At 40.1% G+C, this 26,086-nt stretch overlaps 1 protein-coding gene across 9 annotated transcripts in view; it reads right to left on the reverse strand.

The window, feature by feature from the left end:
• CSNK1A1 (casein kinase 1 alpha 1) overlaps nucleotides 1–26,086 on the reverse strand; it is a 51,571-nt gene that overhangs the window by 22,625 nt on the left and 2,860 nt on the right. For 5 of the 9 annotated variants that reach the window (XM_037907551.2, XM_027824732.3, XM_037907553.2 and 2 more), the window contains exons 3-5: nucleotides 8,447–8,573; nucleotides 6,428–6,526; nucleotides 3,821–3,904 (exon numbers count right to left, since the gene is read on the reverse strand). In XM_037907551.2, the coding sequence (XP_037763479.1) occupies nucleotides 3,821–3,904; nucleotides 6,428–6,526; nucleotides 8,447–8,573 (310 nt within the window). The remainder of the gene's footprint in view (nucleotides 1–3,820; nucleotides 3,905–6,427; nucleotides 6,527–8,446; nucleotides 8,574–26,086) is intronic. The other 4 variants (XM_043552986.1, XM_043552984.1, XM_043552985.1 and 1 more) reach the window with 1 other exon arrangement.

Consider the following 26,086-nt stretch of genomic DNA (forward strand, 5'->3'; position numbering starts at 1 on the left):
CAGTTTTTTTAAGCCTTTCCTTTTCCAGGTGGGAAGGACTAGATTGTTCTACTCAACTCAAAGGTTTAGTCTTAAACATACTTTACTACTGTTCTAATCTGTATTATACTAAGGTTATGTCTACACTGTCCTACAGTTTGGACTATGGGGGTGTGGACAGTGCGCACTGTAACTCCCTTGTACAGATGCTATGGGTGTGAACTAAAGCGTTCTTACTTTGCACTCATGTAGTTCTGTTTGAAGAGGATTACATTAATGCACACTAAGAACCTTTTAGTTGGTGTCAGCAGCGGCCACACGGAGGAGTCACAGAACAGCACCCTGACACGCATGGCTATTCACACCCCCGTAGTGCGAACTGTGGGGCAGTATAGACAAGCCCTTACTCAAGATCTGTGACGTGATTATTAGTTAGGAAGGGAAATGAAAATATGGTATGGCTATATGCATCACAAAAATGTTTTTATCTGAAGCAATTTTGCACTACATACATTTAGATATGTCACTTAATGGCAGCTCAGCAACTTAAACCCTTCAATTGTTTTGATGTGCTAGCGTTTGTGCATTTTAATTATCAAAGATCATTTTGCATAGCATAAAAGGCCAACTTCAATAGCAATGAGATATATTGCTTTCAGCCATACACCCATATTTTTAAGCTACTGATCAGAAGTCAGCAAGCTAAGTACCACAGAAGCATGAGATGCTTTTATTAAATCTAGTTGATTATATTCACATAGCCAAGCAGCTCTAGCCTAGTAAAAGGATCAGATTAAGATTTATTTCTACAAAGCCCATGTCAACTAAACCTCCCTAACTATCAAACTTAAATAGGAAGTATGTTTAACGGGATTCCAGGTAGTGTGGTAACAGTTACTGTATTTTCTTGTGGCAAAACTTCAGGCAGAATTTGGCAGCGAAGAATGAGACTGAGGTATGTAAAAAAAGTGTTTTCAGTTATAGATCTGGAATATTACTTTTCTGTCTCAGTGCTGAACAATTAAATCTGTTCCTTTCTTTCCTTTAAGATACTCAGATAATTTTTTAGCTGAACCTTCAAGTTTCAGCCTGATAACATGTGACATCCCACTGCCATAGATTAGATCCAGAGGCCAACAGAAGATTGGGGTCTCAGTCCATACATATGACAAAGGATTGAAGTGGCTGAGTGTCAGGCTATTAAGGGGGCTTTTGCGACTCCTAAATAATTCGCAAGAGAACCACATTCAGGGTCTTAAGTTCAAAAGATTATTCCAGGTAACTAAGATAGAGGACATGGGTCTTAAATTCACTCAACAAGTGGGAAGGAAAAGACTGAAGGATAGTTTTACCCTAGTATAAGGAGAGAGGGCTGCCTTTGGTACATCTAGGTGGTAACACAAATTAAATCAACAATTCTACTGTGCGAAGAAGCTCCACTCTAGGGTGGCTGGCTGGCGATTTGTTAACTATAGTTTCTTCTGGAGAGCAATCAAATTCAGAGTACTCTTTAGCAGCCTGAAGACAGGTGTTAAGTTGGCAGGGATAAGGGGTAATGTTTAATGCTGAACAACTTGGGGACATTTTGCCATAATTTATACTTGTTTTATATTTAAGACCATGATCTTAAGAACTTGCTTTCACACAAATCTGCATGAAAATTTTTTCTTCCTTTTCTCTTGAGGGAAAGCTTTGCCTTATTGAAATTTCTTCCAGTAATTTGGGTTGCTGTTATTTCGTGTTCCACCAGATGAAGCCACTGCCAGTCTCAAAAAATCTCTATTCTTAAGCACACAACACAACTACTGGTAGAGACAACACCTCACAGGCTGAGCACAAACATCAAATTCTTAGAACTACTGGGACAATTTAATAAGTCCTAAAGTATATGCTGTAAGGTTACACTTGTATTAGCATGCTACAAGTGCTACCTACCTTTGACATAGGAAAAACTAAGTGCTGATGTAAATTTATAGCTGGCCTCCACACAGAAAGACGACTCCCATCCACTGTTCAAAGTTTAAAGCTTTGTGATCACATGACCACCACCAATATGATGCTTTGATCACAAAAGCTGTTTGTTAGAGTGCCCCCTTCCAGCAACAAATAAGTATTTTATGTCTCAAAATAAGTATTTTATTCCTCAATGACTACACACATTCACTTAATCAGAACATTTAAACTACACAAGGAATTTACAAAGTACTGGAAATACTTCAAAGTCTCAGCTGATATGACAGGCACTTTTGTAATCCTTGGGGTCTGCCATTAATCGCAAGTGCAGGAAGAAACACAGCCTCATGATATTGATCAAAATAAAAGGTATAGCAACACACGCATACAGCAGCAGTCTTTATAGTTCTTTAGGCAAATTCTGTATTTTTTCCTGTAGTTTTGTTCCACATGGCATTTTAAAGCCTACCTGCTGCTGCTTCTTAAAAAAAGAACAAGCAAACAAAAACAAAAAAACCAAAAACAAACAAAAACAAAAAAACCACACTTAGTTGCAGGAATTTTGTGATACTCCATGCTTCTTGCTACAACTCTTATAGACCTGCTTAAATGCATATTGGGCTGATATGGCTGTTGTTCCCTACTCGTATTTAAAATTTACAGATAGCAATTATTTAAAAATGGCCTAATCCAGTGATGTATAGTCCTGTTTTACACTGACCAAGTAACTGGAATCTGTTATATTCCACTAACTTTTTTCCCCCCTCAGGAATTTAACCTAGTCTCCAAGAGCAGGACAGCAAGTTCAGCCACCTCCCTTCTAGACTACTACGGGTTCAATGGAGTAAAGTAGTATCTCTCAATGTAGGAGGCTGGGATCTCTTCAGAACACCCTCTGACCCAATTTTAACAGGGACAGACTCTTCCATCAGATGCCAGTCAGCACTAACAGAAGAACCATCATAGAAACAAGTTCAATAGCATCTTAATTTGATTTGAGGCAGAAGGGTAGGGCAGCTGCAGATGTAGAATAAAGATTGCCTTGACTGACATGTTTTCAGAACTAGATTCCTAATATCTGTCAGTGAGGTGCAGCATAGGTAGTTGTTCTGTAGTACAAGCAGTGAAGACTACTGCTTCTGCAAGCCACATACCAGAATAGTACACCTTACCAACCCAGGAGTTGCTTTCTGATCAATTTCCATTTAGTTTCAACTGCATGGTTAGAAATAGGCACAAGACTTGCCTTCCCTTTCCAACCATGTCCTCCCTCCTAGCAGCAAGGAACCCTACACTTAAGATTTGAAAGCAACAGGCAACGGGATTATCCAAGAGACAGGTTTATCAGGGTAGCCTCATTTTATGAGCACAGTCTTAAGTCATGAGTGACCTCACACCACCATTTGAAATGGATTTACCAAGCAAAAGGAAGGGAGACTGACTGAGGTGATCAACAGGGATTTCCCCATATCTGAACGCATTCAGATACACAGCATGCACCCTGCTTAGTGGGCATATGTACAGCCCTATGCAGCAAGTCCTGCTGCTACGTTGCTACCACTTTGAAGGGGTAACCTAGACACGTCAAGACATGCAACGAATTGCACTAAAGTTTTATATACCAAACTAAAACTAATTTCTGCATTTGAATATAAGGCATGTACATATAACCCATTTCACATTTAAGTTTACAGAAAACACTTTACAGTTTAGACAAGTGCCACAGGGAAACATCTTAGAAATGTTACATGTTTGCCAAGTATGTCTGAATAATGCCAACATAAGAGGTGCTTTTGCAAGGTCTACATTGTCCAGAAACAAAACAAAAAAAAAATAAATAAAGCACATGAATTTGGGGTTGAGGTTGGAATAGGAGACAGTTTCAGACCTGGTTTAATCCTGAGAAAGATGGGTCCTGAGAAGTACTAACAGTCATGCTTCTTTTCCTCTTCCCCACTGGAGATTCTAAACACTGAACAAACAATAGAGGGTGGCAGTGCATCAAACAGTATTGCTTACATTGCAACAATGGCCGGCGCAGACAGGCAACACCGAGGCGTTAGAGAAAGAACAGGGTAGCCAAATGCCATCCTTCTTCCACCAAGCACTGTAGTTTTCCAAAATAGTTAATTTTTTTTTTTTTTTTTTAAAGAGAATTTTGAAAGATGTGGCAAGATAATTTTTGAATACGAGCCACTCCATAATGGCACTGCCTTAAACAGGGATAGCAATGGTGACATTTGGCTCTATCAAAAAAGGAAATTGAAGCTTTGCTTACAAAAAGCATTCTTTGGTACCACAAACTGCCCTTCCCCAAAAGACATTCAGAAAAAGTAAATCTTCAGTAAGGAAGAGGTAGAAGGCATTTAGTCACCTTAAAGTTTATTTTCATAAGCATGCAGGGCTAATTTCTAGCAGAGCTGAAAGTTTACCTTTTAAGGTAGGAACAAATTACTCCCAAATATCAAATTGAGAATAATTTAAAAATTGATCACTTAAATTTAAACTGTGACTACATTTAAAAAAAAATAGTTTATAATTGACAGGAAGCTACTGGAACAAGATTACCATGGCACCCTAGTCTTTTTGTGACTGGCATGTCCTCAAGGAGTATGTACAAAACTATTAAATACGTAGCTGCACTTAGCTACAAAGAAAAGGAACAAAACAGTGTATTATATCTGGAAGCAAATGTTTCTAAAATGGAGCAGCCATTAGTCCAAAACTGAAGCAAAATGTCCCTTTTCAATTCTGCTTAGGTAAAGCAACAATTTTACATTCTTACATCAAGGACTATTTAATAAAACTCATGCCCGCAACAAAGAGTGTTTGCCACTATTTCATTGTGTGGCTCCCTAACACAGATAGCAAGTGGCATTGACTAAAAATTCATGGTCTGCAGACAATTTAGGTTTTCCATTCAGCTGATGTGACTAACATGCTCATCTAATAAAACGAGCACAGCAGTATTTTCTAGGCCATTATTCCATATCAAGGTAAAACAAGGAGCTACAATGCCAACCCAGCATGACTGTGCAAAAGTGTGGGAAAACGGCCAAAAACGAAAGAAGTTGGAAATCAGAGACTGAAACTAGTAAAAAAAAATTAAAACAAGCTATTTTAATTTTTTATAATTATATTGCCAGGTCTTGCCAGAAAATTAAAGAACCTGACTGCTTCATAGCAGAGAAAAATAGAGCTCTATAGAGTAAAAGTATGAAACTTGGGAATGAGCAAGGTTTAACAGCAAAAGGATTACATGAAGACTTTACCTTTCAATTGGACTGTTACAAAAAGATTTTCCAACAAAAACAGTTAATCTAAATGTTCATTGTGCACTGCACCCCTTCAGACAGAACTCTGATGTTTCTCATGTTAGCAACCAATTTTGTTTCTAATGTTAATGGCTTCAAGTTGGCATTCATACAGGCAAACAAAGGTAAACATTTTATAGCTAATAGTGCCCAAAGATAGTAAACATCCTCAGATAGCATATAAAGAACATAAGTGGGAATCTTGCTTCCAATAAAAAGCTTAATTATGTACATTTGTCCTGAAGTTAAAAATTTCTATTAAACAGCATGCTTACTGCATTGCCAATGCTGCCTGTCTGCCCGAGCTCAACATAACAATTGAGAATGAAACATTTCACTCAACAGAACTAGTAATTGAAAACAGTATTTCTCTGTGCAAAGTTTCCAACTGGAAGCATGCATCTCTGGCTAAATTAACCCCCCCCTCCCCCCCCCCAAGTTTAAAGTTAGCAACTAGAAGTCCTCCCAATTTAACTTAAAGTATTCAAGATCCAGTAAAGTCAGTTTTGGTGTGTGATCTTTAAACATTCAACTAATCTACATTTTAGTACTTCTCCAACTTGAAAGGTTTGCAGAAATTCAGTTACAAACACAGTTTAAGTCAACAATGCTACCATCTATAGGCTGACGGTTATGTTTGTATGCATAATCCTGAAGATTGAAGGTTTCATTACCAATCATTGCAAATTTTTAACACCTTGGTGACAGGTAGGTCAGGAGCTCCTACACTGGTGCAAATACATTTTGCATCAAGATATCAGTCCTGGAGCCAAGAGTTAAGACTTGATTTTAACATTACGGAAAAAAATTATGCTATTCGGATATTCACTAACTTTGAATAATGAAACACCATAGTTGGACAGAGAATATTTACGTAATCAAATTAGTTTACACTTCAGATTTTTATGTTTAAAAACAATCCTGTCATTAAATCCTCCTTGTGGGGTGGGTCAAAGGCCCACATGTTCATGCTACTGCATTTAGCAATACACGTAAGGAAATCCCACCACCTGGCATCAAAGAATTAAACTGATTTAGTCTTTTTGGCATATCCATTTCAGCAATGACAAACAAACAGTTAACTCAAGCTGAATAGCTTTTTTCAAAATCTAATGTTTATCAGTACCATTCTTAGAGGCATTACCCTCCTTGTGCTTACATGCAAAGAGCATTAGACTAACCTTATTACAGTGACGCCCGATACCCATTAGGAAGTTATCTGGTTTAATGTCTCTGTGTATAAAATTCTTTGTGTGGACATATTCAATTCTACTGATCATCTGTAAATACAAGAAAAAAATAATGAGAATTTAACATTAGAAAGAGAAAGCTAAAGATCAAGTGGTTTAGTTCAAGTTCATTTTCCTTACTAATGAATTAATTATAAATTGAGTATTTAACCAAGTACATTTTAACAAATAATCACAAAATAGATTTGTCAAGTGACGCGACAAACAGTTTGATGAAAATAATCACTGGTCTGTCATCACTTGACCAATACTACAGGTCTTCAGTGTAAAAGCCTCCAACTGTTTCACTATAAGTAGCACAAGTTGTATTCACAACTGATTTATTCACGAATTTAAAAAACCCAAGCAATCTAACTAAAGTTACTTTGTTTACTACAGGACTGTTTTAGAATCTTTTCCTGATATTGTCCGATTAGGAACTAACAGTTGGTTACTCCACATATGCCTTTTAGCTATTCTGGTTATCTTAATTTGCTGGACAATAATATTATAGCATTAGGAAGGTCTACATTATGGGGACTATTGTGGTATAGCTACAACACCATCACTATGCTGGTATAACCCCATATAGCAATGGAAGGTGTTTTTCCTGTCGCTGTAGGACCACCTCCCAAGCAATGAGAGCTAAGTCAATGGAAGCGTTCTTCCATCAACCTGGATGCACCTACTCTAGAGGGTTAGGTTGGCATAGCTATGATGCTCAGGCATGTGGATTTTTTCACACCCATGAGTGCGACAGCTATATTGATCTAAATTAAGCGTAGACCAGGCCTTAGTGAATTACAGGTGTCAATACTGTAGCATCTCTCTAAGCTAGTAGCAATTCTAGTGGACTCTGTCCCAGTGGCCACCTTTAAACTTACTGTACTAAAGTTCCTATCCAGCAGTGTGTTTGAAGGCATTCCTATTGTCCCATAGACACTCAGGTTTTGATTCTTCGAGAATAACCTTTTGTTTTACAACATTTAAAGATGCTATTACCACAGCAGCCAAGAGTGGTTCTCCCTCTGAAGTGAGCATCAGTGACTAAAAGCAGCTGAGAACAAGGACAGTTGACACCTATCTCCACTCAGAAATGCTCTACCCTTCCTTGGCTGACAGCCTGGGATTTCATGACCATTTGGCAAAGTGACAGTTACTACTAACATCAGTTGGATAATCTTGGATAATTTTCAATACAAGTTTTAAACTCACCTATATTTAGGTCCATCTAACCCTGGCACTCAGGGCACGAAATTTTTCATAGCCCTGAGTGACTTAGCTAGATGGTTCTAATTTTTAAGTGTAGACCAAGCCCTACATTCTATGATGGAATATTTCACACCTAAATAGAGAAGCAAGTGAAGATAAGTCATTTCTAAGGCACTCACCACTAAATATGTAACCTCAACTCTAGAGGTTTGAATTAAGAGATAGAAGTTTGGCATCCCCATGTTTGTCACTAAAGGACAGCAGACATCCCAAAACCATTCAAATTTGAGAAGACTAAAAGTCAGGATATCAAGGATGTAACAGGTACACACTGACGTGCAGTGGCAGAGCTCGACGGAGAAGTCTATATACAGCCTGCCAACAACATGCTTGGCTGAAGCCTATTGGAGTGCTTCATTTAATCAAATTAACCCAAAATGTTGAGGATTGCTTTTTACCATTACCAGTACTTGACATCTGTGATGTAAGTAAAATAAAATTAAGAGCATGATTTTATAAAGCGTTAACACTAGCATGAGAATACTAATATTTGTGTTGCATTCTTAGTTCTCTACAATGCTAATCTTACGCTCTGCTATACCATGAAACTGCCATTATCACTGTTCCTATTTTTTGCTTCTATGCAAGTCAAATAGTCACTTGAGTATACAGAGTACCGAGTTGCACACATTCTGACATACTTAAAAGGAACATTATTTGCTTCATTTTCCTTACAACGCAAATTTAAGTTTCACATACCTGGTCTGCTAACATAAGTACTGTTTTCATTGTGAACCTGCGGGAACAGAAGTTGAAGAGGTCTTCAAGGCTGGGTCCCAGAAGATCCATAACTAGAACATTATAGTCTTTCTCTTGACCATACCACCTGCAATGACACAGAGATGTCTAAGTTATTCTGTTTAAGATAAACAATCTGTAGTATTAACAGTGAGGTAGCCAGTTAATATTTAAATTTTAGAAGATGCCAAGTAGTACTACGTTTTCCCACTTCAAAATAACAATTGATATTGTTGATGCATAAATGCAACTAACTAGACTGTTTTACAAAGTGTTCAGTATTTATAAGCAAGCCCTGGCTACCATTAGATACGGAGTTTTTTTTTGTGACAGTAATTTACTTTGATGTAGATTAGTGGCAATGATGCATTTCTTTTAGAATATTCGTTTTGTTTAAGTCTTAATTGGATCAGCCCCATTTTGTTCTTCCTGCCATTGATTTCCAGAAAGCAATGCATAATGCTGGCCTTTAACGATGTTAACTCCCATTGTCTTATTAACCACCAAAAGCACCGACTAAAAACAAGCCACTGGCAGTTGGCCTTTACAAGCTGAATAGTTTAATTTTTATTATTAATTATTATTAAATAGAATACCTTTTTGTAAAGCAAGCAGCAACAGAAAGCTCTACAGCAACTTACTGAGTCACCCTACTTTCTGGAAAAGCACTCAACTTTCATAGGACATTGAGCAAAAAGGTTTTGTTTGTATTTTAATAAGGTGTGCCTTCAATTTTCACTTCAAACAAAGGAGTGTCAGTTTCCACCTGCAACTCTCCCATCCCTCTCAGTCTTCAACTCGATGTCTACCACTTTCTGACAGAAGAACATTTGAAAAATACCAGTGTACCAAATTAAAATGACAGAGCAAAGCAGAGGCAGCTGTATGAACAGTAAGGTTCAAACCATGTTTGGACTAGCACCTTTCAAAGGTATCACCTCATTTTTGGTGTTGCTTCTTGTAGTTTCCAGTTTCACCCCAGAGAAAGTTCACATATAAGCAGTCTTTCCAGAGGAGAGTTGTACAGTTTTTTTCAAGCTATGACTTTTTTTCACTAGATCACAACAGGGCAGAAGTTAGACATTCCCTCACTACACATTCATCCAGGCTTTTATTGGCAGCCATCTCTCCAGCATTTGAGCACCCAGTAGATACATTCTGTTCTAGTAGAAGAAGCTGATAGAAAATCTAGTGAGAGATCCTTGCTACACTTAAGACAAAACTAAGATTTTACTAAAAGTAGGAGTTTAAAATTCCAAAAGCAGAAATCTAAAGGCACTGTTAAAATAGAATACTAAATTACTTTACTCTGGACCAGGCAGATCTTGCAAGCCACCAGAGTGTCTAATCTCACAATTCTGAGCAAGGACATCGAGAAATAGTAAGGAACGACTTACAAAAAGCATATCTACCCTTTCAGCACCAAGAGAAGATCTCTTCCCATCCACAGTATTCCTGCTAATGTGTCTATGGTATTTCATGCCATTGCATACTATTATCCTACCAGATGTAATAGGGGTTGATGGGAGCACTTAAAAATAATTCCAATTCTTCCCTTCAGAATGCTCAGTATGGCGATGGGCTCATCTACATTGAGAGTGCTCAACTGCGAAGTCCCACAAATCTTAATACTTCCCTCCCATTAGGTTTAACATCTTTTTGAGGGGAAGGGAAGAGAGGAAAGAAGGAGTGACAACCACCACTTTCTCTCCAGTTCAAATAGCACCTCTCCAAATAATTCCTCTGCCTAACCAAGATAATTGGTTGGATGAAAGTCAGGAAGAGGGACATGCTTTAAAAGGTTCTTATCAGGATTCAGCAGTTTACAGCACATATGTCCTCCTTGCTCATTAGTGCTTGACAAAATGGTCGTGACAAAAACCCTCTGCCATTGACTAGCCAGAGGTTGCACCTCATCTTCTCAAAGATGGACCTAGCCACAGTAATCGTACTTTTGGGACCTTCAGACTTGACTACTGGAACTTTGTACCTAGGTCTTTCAATGGACAAACAGTCAGACACTGGAAACTTCAGTCATACAAAGCGAAGAAAATAAGATTAACTTTTCTGGGATCTGACTAATATGGCCCTTGCCATAGCATTAATAATAAATACCCCCAAAATAAAGGTAGGTGAACAGAGGACTTGATCAAGTTCTGACTTAAGCCCCAACTACCATATGTCTGTATAACTCCTGTAGCAAATACCCACTTAAGGAGAGGACTCTAGGAAAGTAAGTTATCACAGATTGATCTGTCCTCATCAATATTGACTCCATCAACCCAGATCATGTGTTTCAGTACAGCCAAATGCATGGTCCTACATCTAGGAACCAAGTACAGGCCATGCTGACAGGCTGGGGTCTATATCCTGGGAAGCAGAGTCTGAAGAGGACTTTAGGGGTTGTGGTAGGTAACCAACTGAATACAGGCTACCAGTGTGATGCTACAGCTAAAGAGGGCCAACATGAATAGGAGGATTAAGGAGGCACTGTATACGACACTGATGAGACCACCACCAGGCAGGTGTCAACACTTTGAAAGGACTTAAACAGGAGCCACAAGAATGATTCAACATCAGAAAAACATGCCATACAGTGAGGTTGGAAGTGTAATTTATAGTTTATGGAACAGAAGGTTGAAAGACAAACTGATCACATTCTTAAAATACATACACAGGGAGAAGATGTAAGAGGCTCTTTAGTCTAGAGCAGCAGTTCTCAAACTGTGGGTCGGGACCACAAAGTGGGTCAAGACCCCGTTTTAATGGGGTTGCCAAGGACTGGCATTAGTCTTGCTGGGGCCCAGGGCTGAAGTTCAAGCACTCCAGCCCCGAGTGTGTGTGGGGGTAGCTTCAGGTTACATGCCGCCTGCCTGGGGCTGAAGCTGAAGGGATTAGGCATTGACTCCCCCTGCCCTCCCTCAAGAGCAGCGGAGCTCTGGCTTTGGTCCTGGCCCCCCTGCCCAGGGCAGCAGGGCTCAGGCTTCGGCTTCAGTTCCCCCACCTGGGTTCATGTAGCAATTTTTGTCAGAAGTGGGTCGTGGTGAAATGAAGTTTAAGAACCCTTGGTCTAGAGACTTCATAAAGAAATCTAATGGTTGGATGCTGACTTTACAAAAAAAATCAGTTGTGATATAAGGCACAAATTTGTTATAATGAAAGTAATTAGCCACTGGAATACTTTACTACGGGATGTGGTTGATTCACAATGAACACAGGTCTAAGTCAATACTGGATGTATGGAAGGTAAGCTCTAGATCAACTACAGGCTACTGGATTCAATGTACAAATTACTGAGTATGCCAACCACTAAGCCTATACAAGCTGGCATCCTAATAATAATGAACCACCTATATTACCTAGGCAAATCACTCAAATTTGGCATGTTACCTAGACACATTACACCATAAAGTTTAAAGCAGAGCAAAGGCACTCCTGAGCAGTGAACAACTGGACTGACATGAAGGAGAGATCAGTTTGGCTTGGGACCAACTATCTTGTCTTATAATGAAACTTGAAATTACTTTTCAAAGAATCCTTTAGTGGTACAACAATTCCAGGCACTCTGAGTCTATCTGTTCTTTGGCATAGAAGCTTCTGAACCAGTTATTCATGATGGTCTTATGAAGATATAGTAAAAAGCTCAATTAGCCATTAGACCAGAGGTCAGCAACCTTTCAGAAGTGGTGTGCAGTCTTCATTTATTCCCTTAAATTTAAGGTTTCACGTGCCAGTAATACATTTTAAATGTTTTTTAGAAGGTCTCTCTCTATAAGCCTATATATTATATAACTAAACTATTGCCATAGGTAAAGTAAACAAGGTTTTCAAAACATTTAAGACACTTCATTTAAAAAATTAAATTAAAATATAGATCTTATGCTGCTGGCCTGCTCAGCCCGCTGCCAACCTGGGGTTCCGTTCACCTAGGCCAGCAGCAGGCTGAGTGGGGCCTGCGGCCAGGACCCTGGCTGGCAAGGGGCCGGCAGCCAGAACCCCAGACTGGCAGTGGTCTGAGAGGCTCAGCCCACTGCCGGTCTGGGGTTCCGTCCGCCGGCTCCTGCCAGCCAGGGTCCCGGCTGCCGGCCCCACTCAGCCCGCTGCTGGTCTGGGATCCTGGCCCTGCCCACATAGAGTGGGTACTACCTTCTCCCTGGTTCTAGCCCATTCTCTTCCTCTCTCTCTGCACTGAGCTGTGGGTGGGAGTGCACTGAGCACAGGGCTGGGGGTGAAGGAGCAGGCTGGGGGTTGGGGTGTAGGGTCTGGCCATGAGCTAGAATGAGGGAGGGGGCTCAAGGTTGGGGCAGGAGGTTTGGGTGTGGACTGCTTACCAGGGCAGCTCTCATTGGGTGCTAGGGGTGCAGGTGGGAATGTGTTTGTGGGGGGGGGGGGGCGGGGGTTGCAGGAGCTCCCGTTTGGTGCTCGGGGTGGTGGTGGGAATGTGGGGGCGCAAGAGTCAGGGCATGGGGTGTGGGAGGGGCTAGGTATGTGTGGGGGCTGCAGCAGTCAGGGCAGGGATTGGGGGGTTTAGGGGTCAGGGCAGAGGGCTGGGGGTGCTCCCAGCCCTCTGCCCAGAGCAGCTCATGGCAGGGGCTGGAGGTGATATGTCCCGATTCCACCCCTTTTCCCCAAGGCCACGTTGCCACCTCTTCTCCACCTCCTCCCTGGAGCAGCAAGCACACTGCGGCTCCCGGCTCAGCTTCTCCCTCTCCCTCGCAAGGGCCATCAGCTGATCAGCGGCAGGGAGGGAGAGGAGGAGGGGCAGGAACCCAGCACACCGGCAGAAGAGGGGGGACTTTGCCTGCCCTGCAGCCGGCAGGACCAAGCTTCTTCACTCTGCCCCTGCAGGGGGGCGGAGAAGAGCAGGCCGGGGCGGGCAGGATTTTTAATGGCACACTGCTTCCTGCCAGGCTCCCGGCCGCCAGCCCACCTCAGCCAGCTGCTGGCCTGGGTTCGGCAGCGGGCTGAGTGGGGCCAGCAGCTGGGACCCGGTTAGCAGCAGCGTGCCATTAAAAATTGGCACGCGTGCCATAGGTTCCCGACCCCTGCATCAGACCTTAAATTCTTTACTGGAACTCTTGGACGGGTCCACTTTCTAAACTTTAAGTAGAGTTCTTGATGTCAAATTTTTTCACCTACTTCAGGACAGAAAGTAGGACCAGAAGAAACCCAGACAGCACCATAGCCAGCACTATACAGTAGTTATGCAATGCCCTATAGATGCTAATCTACTAGTTTTTGAAGTAGCGAGTCAGTTTTTGCCTTTGACAGAACACATAAAACAGTCAAGACCACTGTAAGAAGCTTTTAGGTTCCAGTTTCCCTTTCAAAAAGTACTATATTTTGTGTGCATTATAGGTATTGTTACCTGCACAGTCTAAAACAGACAAGGTTACCCAACACTGTCCATTGTAAGACCATTTTCAACCCAAACAGTTACATTTTGGTAAAGTTATAAGCAACTGAAATTTGGCCAAGTTATGAGCTTCTGAAAGTCTCAGCACCTAGTTTGGCAGCTACATTCTCCAAAGATTCTCTCTAATGGGCATGCTGCAGGGGTAGAACAGACTTTCCTGCTATTGCTCCTTCCACCTGGCAAGAGCCACTGTCACAACATGCATTGGGAACTGAGTTTCTCACACTCCCCCTGCTGGGACCTAAGAAGGAGAAGGGGGAACAACTTGACTGGAATGCAAAGGGATGAGGAGCTAAGGGGGCAGAGACTAGACACGAACAGGCTGGAGAGGTCAGGACAGAAAGGTCTGAAGCCACTTGTGAATATTCCCTTCAGAACCTGGAATTTCAGAGTCCACATTCCTTTTATGTCAAATAACAGTGAAGCATACTGAAAATATATGCATCATCCTGCAATCCAAGTGTTTTTAAACAAATCTCATCACTGTAGGTTTTTAAGCACAGGTTAGACAAACGTATCAGAGATGGTCTAGGACCGATCATCTCAACCTGGGGAGGGGGTCCAACTTTTAAGGGGTGTGACAAACCTTCTAATAGTTCAGTAATTATAGTAAATGTAGGGGGTACTGTGGCATTGCATCCTGATGCTTGCCTCTCATTCAAAAGCAAATTTTAGGGGGTAGGGAGGGACAAGTCCAGGAAAAACAATGCTAAGGTGGGATGTGATTTAAAAACACCTCGGATATAGGTGTTCTTGGCCCTGACTCAGCACAGGAGGGCTGTATTAGATGACCTCTCAAGATCCCTTCCAACCCCACATTTCTATTATTTAAAACTTAACACAGGAAATGAGCACATTAACGATGGAGCTGATGAACTAGTTTAGAACTAAAAAAGCTGCTTAATTCAACATAAGACATAAGAGGTCAGTGTGTTTTGGGATGTATATTTAGAGGTATCAAGCGTTTGCGTAGACTTTCCAGAGAAGTTGCTTCCTACTTGCTTTGAAAATCATTTCAATCCCTCCATCCAACGCTCATACATTGTATGAGCAAATAGATGATTCACTAGGATAGCTCCACCTCGCTTCTGCCCAAACATGTTTCACTAAGTGCTTAGGTTTACCTCAAATGTAGAAACTGAATGCTAATTTCAGCCATGTTTTTATTTAAGTTAAATTACGGATTATACAAAGCAAGGAAGCAATATGCTCAATTCCTGCTATCAAAAATAAAAAGGTAACTGACCCCAAACAAAACGTGCAGGCATATCTCAGTGAGGTCCATGAATTGTTGGAAGATATAGGATTTTTTCTAACAAGGCATAGATTTTGTTTTTAAATAGACAGTTATCAAGAAGTGGACTAGGATCATTAACCCAGACTACAGTCTAGTTTTAGATTTTTGCTAACATCTCAACATATTCTCCCTCCCACCAAAACAAACTATGTTTTGGGTGGATTATGTCCTTTATGGGTCATATGCAGGCATTCTAGAATACACAAGAGGCAGATTTTTGGGGGGGATTTTTTAAAAACCACAGAAAAAAACCCTGTCCTCATAACCGATTCTAAAATAAATGATTTCAGTATTTATCAAGGGTTCTTAACAGGCTTTTAATATTTAGTCTCCATGGTCTAAAGCAAAGCTAGTTCTGCAACAACTTTCTAAAAGGAATTTATGTTGGAAAATGCTGTAGTATTTCACCACCACTTTCATTTCTTAAATTGTAACATGTCAGAAATAATTCCTGTTGATTCACATAACCAGTTAATTTGAAAGGTTTGGTAAAGGAGATCTGAAATATTCAGTGTTTGGCTTTGCTAAACACTGCAAATCAACGACTTCATTTTCCTGTGATGTTTCCAGGAAAAACTGGATTAAGAAGTGAGGCTACATCTTGTCCATTCAAGGTTTGTTTGGTAGCTGCTACTATTGGAAACTAATAGTAAAGAATGCAGAAACTTGGCTCTCACAAGCAAACCCTTGGAAAGTATACTTACATTTAGCTAAACAGTCATGTTACTTCAGGACATGGCTACGGATTTACTGGTAGTCTTGGAATGATCAGATTTTTAATCAGTAAGTGTCAATAAATGGTGATTTCACCGTACACACACAAACTAATGAAAATATATGTTTATCAATGATAATCAAAATTTACAGATAGGCAAAGAAAGAAAAATGATGCTTGAGAACTTAGTTTGCTTTAAGGATATTTACTTTGTATATTTTGATGTGATGCTGACAATTTGCATTTTAACAGTTATAAAGCTTTAACTTTTTGAATCAACGTCTACTGTTAAACAATTACTGTCTGACCTCCCCATTGTCTTGTTCCGCAAACAGCTTTCCACAACTGAAAAATTTAAATTGATAAAAATCTAACACTTAAACACAAATACTGATATTATCAGTCAAAATAATCAAAAAAGAAAAATTAAATTCTGCCAACCCTAGATATAGGCTGCACTCAAGTTAGTAAAGTACACCTTGTTTATAGGGATAAGAAATCTGGGCGATCAGAAATTGAGGTAGCATTGAGAGTTTTAGGCCTGCAGAGCTGGGGCAGTAGTCAGTTAGATTTACAACTGTATGCATCCCTGCACACATCCCTACTTTCCAACGGGCTGAAAATTTCATATTCATTAAAATGAACTATTCAAAAGGTACTGATTAAAAAGACAAACTTTCAAATTAAAAAGCCTTACATGGCATCAAAGACTTGCAAAAATATACAAACCTTCCAGTCATATATGTGCATTAGCACATTTTTACTACAGTAAAGCAATGTAACATACATAAGCAGAGTTGGAAAACTTGTTTGTAACCTCCTGTGTTTCAATGTCTGTGTCACTATGCTGGGGAATTCAGTCATGTGATACTGTGGTGTGAGAAACTATTTGGTTTGCAGCTCCCAGATGGGCAAGCAGGCATTATGCCAAGTCACATGATTCACCTTAGTGCTTACTCAGCAAACCCATGGTTTTTATTTCTTTAATGACTAACCTTGAGGAAAGCAAATGAAAGTGTTGATACCACAGTGGTAGGTACACAATTACTGTACTTAGTTCCACCAAGGCATCATCCTTTAAACAGCAACTGCTTTTAAGTTGGCTACAACTAGGGCCCTACCAAATTCATGGTCCATTTTGGTCAATTTCACAGTGATGGCATTTTAAAAATTGTTAATTTCATGATTTCAGATATTGTGAAATTTCAGATTTTAAGTGTTGTAACTGTAGGAGTCCTGACCCAAAACGGGGGGAGGAGGGGCTGGGGGTTTGCAAGGTTATTGTAAGGGGGTCACAGTATTCATAGATACTAAGGTCAGAAGGGACCATTATGATCATCTAGTCTGACCTCCTGCACAACGCAGGCCACAGAATTTCACCCACCCACTCCTGCGAAAACCTCTCACCTATGTCTGAGCTATTGAAGTCCTCAAATCGTGGTTTAAAGACTTCAAGGAGCAGAGAATCCTCCAGCAAGTGACCCGTGCCCCATGCTACAGAGGAAGGCAAAAAAACCTCCAGGGCCTCTTCCAATCTGCCCTGTAGGAAAATTCCTTCCCGACCCCAAATATGGCGATCAGCTAAACCCTGAGCATATGGGCAAGAATCACCAGCCAGATACTACAGAAAATTCTTTCCTGAGTAACTCAGATCCCACCCCATCTAACATCGCATCACAGGCCATTAGGCCTATTTACCATGAATATTTAATTACCAAAACCATGTTATCCCATCATATCATCTCCTCCATAAACTTATCAAGTTTAATCTTAAAGCCAGATAGATCTTTTGCCCCCACTGCTTTCCTTGGAAGGCTATTCCAAAACTTCACTCTTCTGACGGTTAGGTTGCCACCCTTACTTCTAGGGTGACCAGATGTCCCAATATTTAGGGCTGTCTTATATGGGCTCCTATTACCCCCACTCTGCCAGATTTTTCACACTTGCTATCTGGTCACCCTACTTACTTCTGCACTGCTTTCAGAGCTGGGACCGTCTCTCCGGCAAGCCAGCTCTGAAGGCAGCACAGAAGTAAGGGTGGCAATGCCGCAACCCCCTTACAATAACCTTATGACACCCGCCCCCCACAACCTCCTTTTGGGTGGGGACCCCCAGTTTGAGAAATGCTGGTCTCTCTCATGAATTCTGTATAGTATAAGGTAAAAACATACAAGAGACCAGATTTCAGAGTCAGTGACGTGTTTTTCACAGCAGTGAATTTGGTAGGGCCCTAGCTATAACGTACATTTTGGAACTTTTCATTTTCGAAACCCTGATGTTAGTGAATACATGTTACAAGAATACGGCCAGTGACAAATTAATATGTAGAACATCTTGAGAAACCAGATGTCACAATAGCAAGTTTACTAACAAAAAACAATTCTGTTCAATTATCAAAGCAGTAACTTTATGGTCAAATGTTACCTCCTAAAGTAGACTGTACATTCAATCTTGTGTGAGGAAGAACTCACTAGAGTATTTAACAGAGGGAGAAGGACGAAAGCCACGTTTTGGAGCAGAAGTAGATGAAACCACTTGTTTCTATGTTAGCCAAACAGCCAGTGAAATTCTAGGCCTGATTTCAGATCATGTTGTACCACTTCCACCGTTCAACAAAATAGCAGTTAAGAGCTAAATTCCAAATCATTAGGCAAGTATAAACAGCATTCACATAACTTCAAGGAGCAGAAAAAGCCATTACATCTTCAGATAAATACCCATCTAAGAGTTCTCAAACATACAGATCTGCCCTTAACTGGGGCACAAACTTAGAACTCAAACACTGGCATAAAGGTCTCAAAGCAATCTCAAAGGCATTCTTAGTGACAGTTATGAAGTACATCATGTTACTAAATACAATAAAACTGAAGCAGAAAGTAGCCATGTTAGCAGTCTTAGACACAAGAAGCACAATTGTGCATTTGAGTGCATGAGGAAATGCAAACAAAGCTGTTATAAATTGTAGATATTAAGTTAACTAAAGTTCAAACATATCACTACAGCTTTAGATCTTGTTTACTCAAATAGAAATTCGTTTTATCTCAGACTACATCTAATGAAACGGACTACTTGAAAATATCAGTGATAACTTATTGACATCCAGCACAACTTATGCATATGGATTTCATACCTCTACCAGGACATTACACACATTTATTTGTCTTGGTTCCCTATGTTTTGTCAGTATCCTGTACTGCTTTAGCCTACAATTATTCTGACTGGCACCAAGCAATGGTTCTTTAACATCTTTCCGTTTCAAATATTCAGTTTCATTATGGCAGTCACTTCTCAACTATTAAAGAGGGAGGAAAATTTCACGGCAAACAAGTATGCCAATGTACCAAAAGTTTGGATTCTTTACACTTGCTAATTCAACCTCTCCAGAGACAACAATAATGTAATGCACAGAGTGTATATAAGAAAAATAGAGCCCGTCACCCTGAGATATTGGAGACTGAACTGCCTAAGTATTTTACAATTTACCGATGTGTTAGCTTCTCCATATTGACTTGTATGTTCTCTTCCATAAAGCTGGAAAAACAATTGTTAATTGTTGACCAACTAAGAGTCAGGAATACAAATGCAATTAACATAATATGGGATAACTGGTACAGTCAAGTGAAATATTTAGCAGATATCACTCACTGTGGCAACTAACATTAGTTATAAATTAGGCCACCCAAGTACTAAATTAAGAAGTGGCAACTAAACTCTATAGGAAAGTTAAAGAGTTACTATAAATAAAATATTGTGACTGTTTTGCACAGCTAAGACATTTCAAATATTTGAAGTATGCTAGTGCAACTCATTCCCATAAATACCATGCAACCTGATGGTTTAAATTGACTAGAATTCTCCATGCTGAATATGCACTTCTAAGTGATTGACTTGCTATTTTACTAACTGCTAAAGGCAGAAAATCTACACCTGGTAAATTGTTTCTATGTATGTTTCTACAGAAATTAAACCTTCCTGCCTTTTTGGTTGCAAAGGTAATCCTCCAATATAAGGAGAAACCCATGGAGTGCTTTCATCCCAAGTCTTTATATTGCTCTAGTGCCGCTCAGCTTTCCCAAGCAGGATGAAAACTGACAAAACTGGTGAGTTTAATTACTGCATACAGGATGCCACATATATTGAAACTGACAAAACCGTTGGCTACCTTGGTATCTGCTTCTGCTAGATAAAGGTGTGAGCAGAAGCAGACAGAAACAAGTATAAGAGAAGATCTAAAAAAGACTGAAGCTATCCCTATTCAATAGAAGAGATTACCCTCCTTGTCAGCCAAAAGGCTCTGCCACAAAAAAAAAGCATCAGCTAATGGAAGAGAAAAAAAATGGCAGTGGAGTCATACACGCCTACAAATATGAAACAGAATCCATTGACAGGACCCTCCCTCGTTCCAGCAGCTCACAAAAATGGATTTTTCTCACCAGAGCGCTGCCAGTGGAAGTTATAGTTGTGCCCTCTCCATGTCTCATATTAGTATCTGGCTAGCAGGTCTGTTTTTCAAGCCCTGTCTTATAAGCAGTTCCAAGCTGAGAATGCATCCTCACCGATTAAAATATTTAACTTGTATAAAACACTGCTTAAAGGGACATTCACTTGAAAAGATGTCTGAAAATTATTCATGTACTATTATTAATAAAACTCTAGGATTACTATTAAGTAACTATTTTTTCAATTTAGTTTGTGCATTTAACAGCACTTTATGTAACTCAGTTTCACCGTTTCCCTGAATAGTCCATTATTATGGGAGATACTAGTGAACACTAAAGCCAAAAGACCCTTGAACATTTTTAAGATGTTTCAGGACACCCTGTTTGAAGGGTGCTTTATCATAAGCTATAATATTTATAAATTTGAATGGTTTTAAATTAATACATTTCCAATGTCCTTTACATCACTACACATATTGCACTCTTAAGGCTTAATGCCAGAGTAGGTTTTACTCATTTTATGAGTTAGGAAGGACCCATGCTAAATGTTAAATTTGAATAGCTCCATACAATGGTGTGATTCTACTTACGACTAAATTAAAATGTCACTTTAGTCAGCTTCATATGCTTAGTGGGGTATTAAGACTCCTACAGTGAGAACACAGTGCAGACTTCTCTAAACTGGTAGGTCATATCAGGAGAATAAGGTTAATCATAACAGTCTTCTAGAATTTGCTTTCCATGAAGATGGTGGGAAGCGGTAAGAAGCTTCAACCTTCTCCTTCCACTCCCCCTGCAACAAGGAATATGAAAATTGGCATAAACATGCCTCAACACCTGTACAATATACGACAGGTTTGAACATTAAGCTGGGTGGAAGGAAAGCTATGATATACACAATACATATTTTTTCAGTACCCTTGGAATTCAAAGAACCAATTGTATATTTTCAGTGCCATTAATTATCACCTATCCATGTATGTTATTATGCCTTATCTACACAAGAGCAATGGCTTCCTCATGTAGCCACAGCCTTAGTTCTGCCCTCAATAAATGCAACATTTAACATGTTACACATGATTGGCTGTAACCAAGGAGCAGATACCTCATCGATTCCAAATACAGCCAGATCCTGTCAATTCATCTGAACAACTAATCCTCAAGAAAAATCTCTACCCAAAGAAAACCTATTTAAAAATATGTAGAGGGTGCATCTTGAAAGACATTTAAGTCACAATAAATTAATATAAGAAAAAGTTCAGAACAAGTCACCAGCCAAATATACAGCCAGCCAGAACCAAGGAATCTGGTACAAACTCAAATACCCCAAATTAATGTGATCAATTAAACAAGAAAGTAACAGATGAAAATGCACTGCCAGTACAAGAAGCAGACTGACAATGCCCTAGAACCATCTGGATAAACCTGCCAGAAGAATGTGGCCTTTTCATTTCATTCAGTCCATCAGAGCTGCTTTAGGGCACAAAATCAGTTAAAGAAGTGTGACCTTGATTCAAGTTCTGTCAACCAAAAATGAAATTCATGTTGCACAATAAATGTAAATAACACACATTACACTGTTTAACTACTAGCGCATTTATATAGTTCCTTGCACTCTGAACTAGTTTCAAATTCTTAAGAATTTGAAGGGGTCTGCATGGTGGGAGTATGGAATAACAGCTGTGCCCTTTTTTCAAGATTTCTTTTACACCATAAAGCAAAACCTTTCCTGCCCAAATCTGACTGTTTTTTTTATCTTAAACATAAGGATTGCAAAATCTCCAACCTGTCCTGTTTATAGTGATGGCTGAGGATTCATGTACTGTCAGCTTTCTCAGCTCTTTGAGGTGACATTCAAAAATGTATTTTAAAATTGGATTTTGCCCTTTTGCTTCTTTATACATTATGAACGCATGTAAGGGGTTTTTTTTTGCTAATTTATCTTAACATATCTGGAAGACCAAGTCTAGTCATCTTGGTTTTACTGGATGTATCTAAGCATGTTTCTGCGCTTGCATCTAAGGTGCAAGAGAGTTGAATATTAAACAGAGACTTCCTCTTATTGCAAAAGTATTAATAACTGCACTTCCGTGTTTACTGCTTTGATCTATGTAGGGTTTATCTACACTTAAGTGTAGCACTTCAGTGTAACATTACCTACGGCAACAGGAAGGGTTCTCCTGTCAATACAGGTAGTCCACCACCCCAGGTGGTAGGTAGGTCAAAAGAAGAATTTTTCCATCAACCTAGCTGTCTACACAGGCACATAGGTTGGCTTAACAATGCCGCTCCAGGGTTTGGATTTTTCACCCCAATGGACACAGTTAAATCAACCGAATTTTCTACTGTAGGCTAGGCCTAAGAAAGCCCAACATGTTTTTCAGAAACTAGCCTGCACAGTCTTTACATTAGTAACTCAGACGTACCATTTTATTTCTTGTATAAGCATAACAAAGGTCTTATCTAGTGTTTTTTATACACAGGTCTCAACACTGATTCATAGAAACACAGGACTGGAAGGGACCTCGATAGGTTATCTAGTCCAGGCTGCTGCACTGAGGCAGGACCAAGTATTATCTAGACCGGGTGGGCAAACTTTTTTGGCCCGAGGGCCACATCTGGGCATGGAAATTGTATAGCGAGCCACGAATGCTCACAAAATTGGGATTGGGGTGCGGGCCCTGGGGTGGGGCCAGAAATGAGGAGTTCAGGGTGCTGGAGGGGGCTCCGGGCTGGAGCAGGGGGTTGGGGTGCAGGTGGGGGAGTGAGGGCTCTGGCTGGTGGTGCAGGCTCTGGGGTCCAGGACAGTGGGACTGAGGGGTTCGGAAGGAAATCAGGGCTAGGGAAGGGATGATGGAGGGGGTCAGGGGTGCAGGCTCCGAGCAGCGCTTACCACAAGCAGCTCCCAGAAGCAGCGGTACATCTCCCCTCTGGCTCCTTCGCGGAGGCGCGGCCAAGCGGCTCGGCACGCTGCTCCGTCCACAAGCGCCACCCCTGCAGCTCCCATTGACTGCGGTTGCCAGCCAACGGGAGCTGCGGGGCTGGTGCTTGGGGTGGGAGCAACTAGCAGAGCTCTCTGGCTGCCCCATGCGTAGGAGACGGAGGGCGAACATGTTGCTGTTTCCGGGAGACGCACGGAGCCACAGCACGCATGGAGCGGGGCAAGCCCTGGATCCCGCTCCCCGCCAGGAGCTCAAGGGCCGGATTAAAACATCTGAAGGGCCAGATGCGGTCCCGAGGCCATAGTCTGCCCACCCCAATATGTTTGACTAACCTGTTCTTAAAAAAGTCTCCAACTGCCGGAGATTCCACAACCTCCCCACATAATTTGTTCCAGTGCTTGACTACCCTTACAGTTAGGAAGCTTTTCCTAACGTCTAATCTAAATCTCCCTTGCTGCAATTTAAGCTCATCATTTCTTGCCCTGTCCTCAGTGTGTAAGGAGAACAATTTATCCCCCTCCTCTTTGCAACAACCTTCTACATTCTTGAAGACTTATGTCCTCCCCCCCTCCCATCTTCTCTTCTCCAGATATAACATCCCCATTTTTTTTCCCCCCAATGTTTTCTCATAGGTCATGTTTTCTAAAACTTTAATTGTTTCTGTAGCACTCCTCTGGCCTTTCCTCAGTTTGTCGAATGTAATCTTGCATTCTTTTGTAAAGTATTACCTCGGTTTTACAGATGGGGAAACTGAAGTACAGAACGATAAAGTGACATTTCCAAGGTTATACGACAAGCCAGTGGCAAAGCCAGGAATGAGCTCTCGATTCCCTGTCAAGTGCCCTATCCACTGGATCACAATGCCTCCTGCTATGACTACTTTAATAGAGTGCAGCTGTAAGGTTTTATAACAGTTTTAAAGCTTGCCTGACTTATGAAGAAAAAAAAAGGATTAAATTTTCCTTAACATTCTCCTCCAGCAGAGCACAACTCAATTCTATTCCAACTGTTCAGATACACACATTCTGTCATAGTGCTGATGTGGTGTACTGTCAGAATATTTAACCGAAAACTACACTAAATATAAAAGTCAAACATTTTCCAGACAAGAGTGCATTTAAAGAGTATCAGATCACATGCGTCTAAAGAGATATACTGGAAAATCAAGCACAATATGCACACTCTATGGACATCACCAGGATCAAAGTTACAAATTAATTCTTTGTACAATGTACGTATCCTTGATGGGTGTTCTAGTGACACATTCCATGGTCAGGTTATTCATCTTCATTCACAGAAACAAGTATTTGGCCTGAATCAAATTCCATCATCTTAATGTTTGTGGACAAGAACTTTCTTGAACAAATTGTTATTGCCCTTCTCTGATGTTAAAGTAGAAAACGCAAAATAAGAAGCACTTTATTTTAGGTTCTCACTGCAACTGTCACCAGATATCATCGAGCAGGATGCCAGCCAAAAGTAGAATACACCCCCCCACGCAAGATTTAAACCCAGCAGAAGTGCTCTGGAAGAATTTCGAATGAGGGCAGATGTTCTGAAAGGTAGCATTTTGCAGAACACTGTATGGCAGGACTAGCACTGTGAGAACCTGAAAGTGAAATTGACCAGAGATTGTTTCAGTCACATAATCTAAGGGATTGCTCAACCTGAACTTTCCTCAGTTTAAAAAAGTAGTGAGTTGAGTAGTTTCAGATACCATATCAGTTGCCAAATCTCCCAATCAATTTTTTGTGGTATTACCCATCATTTCCTGTTCTTTAAAACAGTTGTTCATTTCCCTATTGTTGTGTGGAAAAAAAACATTTAAAACAAGCAAAGGGGAAATTGCTCACTATATACAAAGTGAAATGGGATATATAAAATACTGTCCAATGCACAAAGAAAAAACTAAATATTAAAAACAAGTTTTTTCTTTCAGTGATATCAATCTTGTTATCTTCAAACAGTAGGTAAGCTTTATACAAGAATCTTATTTAAGTCGACTTTCAGCATCTCAGCTTGTAAAAAACAGTAATAAATTGTTTATCACTGATCAAGCCTGACGACATCTCTTTGAACTGTAATTCACTTCTGCTACATGGAAAGAATACTAAATTAAGGATTTGTTGGTAGCATAACAGGTATGTTTTTCACTTAAAGAATAACAATTTACATTTACCTAAAAATACCTGTTTTTTCAGACTGGTAGTGAAATATTAAGTACCTGTTCACTTTGGCACTTTTTCCAAGTTATCATTTTAATGTTCAACTATTTCAGTAGTGGCATTTCAATAGACCACGTCAAGTATTTCTTCAATGGAAGGCTTTCATTTTTAAAACTGAAAAGGATATTGAAACTGCGTAATCTGTGCAGCTCTGATTTCACACTTATAGCTAGAGGTTTTTTGCTTCATCCAGGTATATTTGCTCTATCCTTACATAAGACTATACTGATTTTACAAAGGGTTTAAATATATAGGACAACACAGCCTATGGCAATATAGTTATGGCATGTGTGCAGGGGATATTACTGCTCATAACTGGGGGCACACACAAATGTCCTTATTTTAAATGAAGGAAAGCATTAAATTAGTATTCAATAAGATTTACAAAACATGTCCTACAATAACAGCGGCGAGTCACAATGTCCTACAAAATCTGTTGGGTTATACCCATTACGTATTATAAAAACAAGGAAAAGAATAGGTACTATAGCTAGGCTTGTCAGCATGTACTATAGCTAGGCTTGTCAGAGTTCAATTTTCATTTTTTTACAACTGATGGCTAATATT

Source organism: Chelonia mydas, chromosome 8 (genome assembly GCF_015237465.2).
Source record: "Chelonia mydas isolate rCheMyd1 chromosome 8, rCheMyd1.pri.v2, whole genome shotgun sequence".
Lineage (NCBI taxonomy): Eukaryota > Metazoa > Chordata > Testudines > Cheloniidae > Chelonia > Chelonia mydas.